General features: G+C 49.8%; 1 protein-coding gene across 1 annotated transcript; it reads left to right on the top strand.

Moving 5' to 3' along the window:
- The first annotated feature begins 2,644 nt into the window (after positions 1-2,644).
- LOC144493080 (adenosine receptor A3) lies at positions 2,645-3,826 on the top strand. Its single transcript, XM_078211953.1, has one exon. The coding sequence runs from the start codon at positions 2,645-2,647 to the stop codon at positions 3,824-3,826; it is 1,182 nt and encodes a 393-aa protein (XP_078068079.1).
- The last annotated feature ends 3,696 nt before the right edge of the window (positions 3,827-7,522 follow it).

The following is a 7,522-nucleotide window of genomic DNA, read 5'->3' as shown; positions in this document are numbered from 1 at the left end:
TATTGACCCCTTTATGGACAATGGGTGGGGAGCTGCCCATTATGGTAACGCCGGGGGCGTGCTGTTTCCGTGTATCTTAAAGTAGAGATATCCTACCCAGTGGGAGGAATGTCTAATTTATGGACAAAAAGACTGCGCGTAATGATGCTGACTTGCGTCAGGCGGAATGTCACTGGAAGAGAGCCCACTATTCTGTTGGAAAGACCGAGTAATGCAATCATTTGAAGCTACCATCGAATAACACCGAGACACAGGTGCTCAGAGTTTTAACACTTGAACCAGGCTGCCGCGGAAACCCCACCGCACCGACAGGTAGGTATCTAGAACCGCCTGCTTGTAGACATTGCTCACAAAGAATCCAATATCTTTACTGATTTAGAGCCAGAAGAAAAAAAATCTCCAGAATCTTTAAGAAAACGAAATAGTAAGCCAGTTAAAGGAGACTAGAGCTTAAACAAAAAAATATAGGATCTTACAAGCTTACAGCGCAGAAAGAAGTTATTGGAGCCGGTGTGTCTGTGCGGGTTCTTTTGAAAGAAGTGTCGATTTATTCTCACTCCCCTGCACCTTCCCCTTACGCCATTCACATCTCACCCTGCCCAGTGCATGGAACAAAAGTGAAAACATCCTCGCTCATTCTGACATTTAGATTAGAATAACAGCAGCCGGCCTATCACCTGTTTGGGGGGGGGGGGGGCGGGGGGACTGCACTGTGTACTGGTGGAAATTGCATTGTGTTCTTTGTTCTTTTGTGTACTGGGGGAGACGGCACTGTGTCTTGGGGGAGACTGCACTGTGCACTGGGGGAGACTGCACTGTGTCTTGGGGGAGACTGCACTGTGCACTGGGGGAGACTGCACTGTGTACTGGGGGAGATTGCACTGTGTACTGGTGGAAATTGCATTGTGTTCTTTGTTCTTTTGTGCACTGGGGGAGACTGCACTGTGTCTTGGGGGAGACTGCACTGTGCACTGGGGGAGACTGCACTGTGCACTGGGGAGACTGCACTGTATACTGGGGGAGACTGCACTGTGAACTGGGAGAGACTGCACTGTGCACTGGGGAGACTGCACTGTGCACTGGGGGAGACTGCACTGTGTACTGGGGGAGACTGCACTGGGGGAGACTGCACTGTGCACTGGGGGAGACTGCACTGTGCACTGGGGGAGACTGCACTGTGCACTGGGGGAGACTGCACTGTGCACTGGGGGAGACTGCACTGTGCACTGTACAGTAAAAGCTGAAATCACCAAGCAACAGCATTAGAAACTGACCATTTCATTCATTCTTTTCCATTCTGTTAGCTGCTGATCGCACGCCACTGACAGTAACGTGGTATATTCATTGAAATCATTCGTTTTAGAAGCGGTTGATAAAATAGATCCCCTTACAATGAACAAAACACGTATCTTTTGCATTGCTCTAACAGGAAATACCTTGTCACAATTGATCATTTTATTTATTTTAAAAAATATTCTCAATTTCCTACTCCGATGTTGAATTACCTTGTGTGTGTGTATATGTATGAGGCTGTGTGTATGTGAGTCTGTGTGTGTACAGAATCATAGAATCCCTACAGTACAGAAGGAGGGTATTCAGCCTATCGAGTCTGTAATGACTACAATCCCACCCAGGTCCTATTCCTGTAACCCCACACATTTACCCTGCTAATCCCCCTGACACTAGGGTGAACTTAGCATGGCCAATCAACCTAACCTCATACCTTCGGACTGTGGGAGGAAACCAGAGCACCCTGAGGAAACCCATGCAGACATGGGGGAACATGCAAACTCCATACAGACAGTGACCCGAGGCCGGAATTGAACACGGGCCCCTGGCACTGAGGCAGCAGTACTAACCACTGTGCCACTGTGTGTGAGACTGTGTATGTATGAGACTGTGTATATATATGTGTGAGACCGTATGTGTAGATGTGTGAGACTGTGTATGTGTGTATGTGAGACTGCATGTATGTGTGTGACTATGTGTATATGTGTGAGACTATATATGTGTAAGACTGTGTATATGTGTGACTGTGTATGTGTGAGACTGTGTGTATGTGTGACTGTGTATGTGTGAGACTGTGTGTATGTGTGACTGTGTATGTGTGAGACTGTGTATATGTGACTGTGTATATGTGTAAGAATGTGTGTATGTCAGACTGTGTAGATGTGTGAGATTTTGTGTACATATATGTGAGCGAGTGTGTGTATGTGTGAGCGAGTGTGTATGTGTGAGCGAGTGTGTATATGTAAGTGTGTGTATGTGTGAGCGAGTGTGTATGTGTGAGCGAGTGTGTGTATATGTAAGTGTGTGTATGTGTGAGCGAGTGTGTGTATGTGTGAGCGAGTGTGTATGTGTGAGCGAGTGTGTATATGTAAGTGTGTGTGTGTGTGAGCGAGTGTGTATATGTAAGTGTGTGTATGTGTGAGCGAGTGTGTGTATATGTGAGTGTGTGTATGTGTGTGTTTGTGTTTATGTGTGAGCGAGTGTGTGTATGTGTGAGTGTGTGTGTGTGTGTACGTATATATATATGGTGTGCCTGGCTTTTTAGTTGAAGTGTAATGTTAAGGTCACCAGGGCGCACACTGCCTGAGTTGCTGTTGTTTTGTTGGGGATCTCTAATGTGGATGTAGGTGCTAACATGACCCTCTCTTACTCTTCCTCAGGTAAATGTGCTTCGTTCAGCAGGCGGACAGCCAGCGGGCTGGGTATCTTTGGGCCGGGAACTCAGCTTGAAGCGAATGTGATGCCAGACTACCTGAATAACCTGACAGTGGGAGATGCAGGCTCTCCCAGCCAGGGCTGTTCCCCTGGGGCTGGGGCTGGCGTGTCGGGCTGTGTGTGCGGCTGGTGTTGCTGCAGCTTGCTGGGCCGGCTGCTGGTCATCGCCTTCATGGTGATCCTGGCCTGTGGGGTGCTGGGGGGCAACATCATCACAGTTACGGTGTTCCTGGGCTCCAGGCAGTTCCGGACCCCGCAGGGCTATCTGAAAGTCTCCCTGGCCCTGGCTGACATGCTGGTGGGCTTGCTGGTGGTCCCTTTCTCCGTCCACACCGAGATCGCCTTGCTGAGAAGCGGCGCGCCGCCGGCCTGGTGGCAGGGCTATTCGGCCGCGGGGGGCGGCCGCTCCTGGCAGCCCTGCAGCCTGGTGGGCGTGCTGTTCGCCGGCTGCACCTTCGTGTCCATCAGCAGCATCTTCCTGCTGTCGGTGGAGCGCAGTGTGGCCATCCTGAAGCCCCTGCACAAGGAGTGGGTGATCACCCGGAGGAGGACCTTCGTCCTGATCTCCCTGTGCTGGCTGGCCGCCTTCCTGCTGGCCGCTGCCCCGCTGCTCTTCAGCCGCAGCTTCGCCCTGCGCTACAACGAGTGCAGCCGCATGTGTAACTACGCCTTTGTGCCGCAGGCCTCCCCCGAGTCCCGCTGGAACATCCTGCTGCTCTTCCCGGCTTTCGACTTCACCATCCTGGGGGCCACCCTGGTGGTCAACGCCCTCTCCTTCCGCAGCATCCGCCGCTACTCCAGGAGGCGCAAGTCCCTGGCCGAGCCTGCCTCCCTTCGCCCCTCCTTCTCAGACATCAAAGCGGCCAAGACCATCGGCATCCTGACTCTCATCTTCACCGCCTCCTTCAGCCCCGTGGCCGCCTTCGTGCTGGGCAACGTCCTGGGCTACCGCTGGTGTAACTTCTCCTTCTTCGCCTTCTGGATCCTGGCCTCCAACAGCTGCTGTAATGTCATCATCTACAGTGTCCGGGACCACAGGTTCCGCAAGGGACTGCACCAGCTATTCCACAAGAGCCTGCACCCATTCCCAGACAAGAACTGAGCTATAGGGAACTCTGCTTCCCAACAGGGAACACATCGCCATTCCCAGGCAAGAACTTCAGAGAGCTTTGCATCCCGAGAGAGAACACATCGCCATTCCCAGGCAAGAGCTGAGCTCTTGAGAACTCTGCTTCCCTACACATCATGATGTGGAGATGCCGGCGTTGGACTGGGGTGAACACAGTAAGAGTTTTAACAACACCAGGTTAAAGTCCAACAGGTTTATTTGGTAGCAAATACCATAAGCTTTCGGAGCGCTGCTCCTTCGTCAGATGGAGTGGAAATATGCTCTCAAACAGTGCACAGAGACACAAAACCGGGATGTTGGATTTATGTCACATTATCAGTAATCCCCACAGCTTGCCTCCTGGACTTGCACAATTTCACAAGCTGTCCTGTCTGGAGACAATACACATCTCTTTAACCTGTGCTTAATGCTCCCTCCACCCACATTGTCTGTATCTTTAAGACCTGGCTGGCTGTAGGGATTCGCACTCTAATCAGTATTCTGTAACTTGATTTTGTGTCTCTGTGCACTGTTTGAGAGCACATTTCCACTCCGTCTGACGAAGGAGCAGCGCTCCGAAAGCTTATGGTATTTGCTACTAAATAAACCTGTTGGACTTTAACCTGGTGTTGTTAAAACTCTTACTGTCCCTACACATCGCCATTCACAGAGAACAGAGCTTTCAACAACTGCTTCCCCAGCGGGAACACATCGCTATTCTGACTGGCAGTCAGGACCATCACTTTGAGCCAAAAGGTTCAGAAGTCTCACCTAGCTTGCAGCATCTAATGGGCACGTTGGTTACAGAGGGATTGCAGAACACTTATCAATTTACAGACAATTTCTTACTGTGCATTGTTTGACTTGTATGCATTTTCTACTTTGACACAGGTATCCAGTGCCATTTTTAAAAAGGCTTAGCAATTAACTTTGTTCACCTAGCATAATTATTTTGAAGTTTTCAATATGATTTTGTACAGAGTAGTCTTCTTGGAGGGGAGGGTGACTTGTCTCCAATTGGGTTGGATGGGTTCTGAGATGCCTGAGAAATCCACTGCACCATCTAGACTCTCACATGTGGGGCAGGTGGTGTTTGAAGAGTTAGGCAGCTGACTCTCTCAAAGTGTTTGGTGTCTTCCCGAATAAACTTTCTCCGGTTTGGTTGGTCACAAGCCAGAGAGTCAACGAGGATGTTTGACAATATCCATAGAATGTTATTCATTCACTTTTATTCATTTATGGGTGTCGCTGGTTGGGCCAGCATTTATTGCCCATCACTGCCCTTCATTTCACAGGACATTTCAAAGTCAACCACATTGCTGTGGATCTGGAGTCACGTGTAGGCAAGAACGGCCAATTTCCTTCCCTAAAGGACATTAGTGAACCAATGGATTTTTATGACAATTGTGGTCATCAGTAGACTTTTAATTCCAGATTTTTAATGGATTCAAATTTCACCATCTGCCATGGCGGGATTTGAACCCAGGTCCTCAGACCTTAGAGTCATAGAGTCATAGAGGTTTACAGCATGGAAACAGGCCCTTCGGCCCAACTTGTCCATGCCGCCCTTTTTTTTAAAAACCCCTAAACTAATCCCAATTGCCCGCATTTGGCCCATATCCCTCTATACCCATCGTACCCATGTAACGATCTAAATGGCTTTTTAAAAGATAAAATTGTACCCGCCTCTACTACTACCTCTGGCAGCTTGTCCCAGATACTCATCACCCACTGTGTGAAAAAATTGCCCCTCTGGACACTTTTGTATCTCTCCCCTCTCACCTTAAACCTATGCCCTCTAGTTTTAGACTCCCCTACCTTTGGGAAAAGATACTGACTATCTACCTTGTCTATGCCACTCATTATTTTATAGACCTCTACAAGATCACCCCTCAGCCTCCTACGCTCCAGAGAAAAAAGTCCCAGTCTATTCAGCCTCTCCTAACTCAATCCATCAAGTCCTGGTAGCATCCTAGTAAATCTTTTGTGCATTCTTTCTAGTTTAATAATATCCTTTCTATAATAGGGTGACCAGAATTGCACACAGCATTCCAAGTGTGGCCTTACCAATGTCTTGTACAACTTTAACAAGACGTCCCAACTCCTGTATTCAATGTTCTGACCGATGAAACCAAGCATGCCGAATGCCTTCTTCACCACTCTGTCCACCTGTGGCTCCACTTTCAAGGAGCTATGAACATGTATCCCTAGATCTCTTTATTCTGTAACTCTCCCTAATGCCCTACCATTAACTGAGTAAGTCCTGCCCTGGTTCAATCTACCAAAATGCATCACCTCGCATTGGTCTAAATTAAACTCCATCTGCCATTCGTCAGCCCACTGGCCCAATTGATCAAGATCCCGCTGCAATTGGAGAAAACCTTCCTCACTGTCCACCATGCCACCAATCTTGGTGTCATCTGCAAACTTACTAACCGTGCCTCTATATTCTCATCCAAATCATTAATATAAATGACAAATAACAGTGGGCCCAGCACTGATCCCTGAGGCACACCGCTGGTCACAGGCCTCCAGTTTGAAAAACAACTCTCTACAACCACCCTCTGGCTTCTGTCAAGAAGCCAATTTTGTATCCATTTAGATACCTCACCCTGGATCCCTTGCTCTGGGTCTGTGAATTACTAGTCCACTGCACCATCGCCTCCCCCACTTGCCACAGTCCTCCTGGGAGTCTCCTGTCGTGATTAAGTACTGAGTAAAGACGTTGCTTTGGGAGTCTGGTGTCAGGCATATAAACCATTGCGTTAAGCACGTGAGTTCAATCCCATTCCACTAAACTCATGGTCTCAGCTTATGCTACGAGGAGGGGGAGCTGAGTGCTCGGGTAATTCCAGAGAAAGTCTGTGAGCTAATGCTATAAACTTGCTCATTTATTTCAGAGCCACAGCGACAAACTTGAAACATGTCCAGGATTCTCCCCAAAAAGATTCTAAGTGTTGACTTTGCGTGAAAACTGGAATAAATCACGCTGGTTTTTTCAGCGGAGTTTTCAAAACGAACCTCCCACACTCTGTGCACCGCAGAGGTCACTAGCGTGAATCAGTCCAGAAGTCCGGGGATGGAGCCTATTCCCACTGAAGAAGCTGAAATCAGCGCACTGAGCGGGTCCCTGCACATGCGCACATCTCTGGGAGATCGCTAAACAAGTCCCCCCAGCATTGAAATCACTGGCCTCAACCCCCCCCCACACACATCGCTGGCCTCTCACCCCCCCTTGCACATCACTGGCCTCATCGCTGGCCTCTCACCCTCCCCTACCCCCCCACATGGACATCGCTGGCCTGATTGCTGATTTCTCAGCCCCCCACCCCTCTCTTTCCCCACATGAACATCGCTGGCCTGATTGCTGACCTGTCACCACCCATCCCCCCCAAACAGACATCGCTGGTCCCCCTATCCCACAATGACCCCCAAACATCACTGGCCTCCCTCCCTCCCCCACCAATCCCAACTGCAGAGTGGCAGTGGGACCCCCCACCCTCACTGATTGGCCTTATAAAGCCCTTCCCCCATTAGGCCCTGTCCCAATAGGCTCCACCCCCTTGGCACCACCCGACGCCCGATTGGCAGTGCCGAGGTGCCCCCTGAGCATTGGCACTTTGCTCCTTGGGCAGTACTGGGGCCCCAGACTGGCACTGCCAAGGTGCCAATGCCCAGGGAGCCACTAAG

This window comes from Mustelus asterias, chromosome 4, assembly GCF_964213995.1.
Source record: "Mustelus asterias chromosome 4, sMusAst1.hap1.1, whole genome shotgun sequence".
Classification (NCBI taxonomy): Eukaryota; Metazoa; Chordata; class Chondrichthyes; order Carcharhiniformes; family Triakidae; genus Mustelus; species Mustelus asterias.
This window is presented reverse-complemented; position numbering and strand designations above follow the sequence as displayed.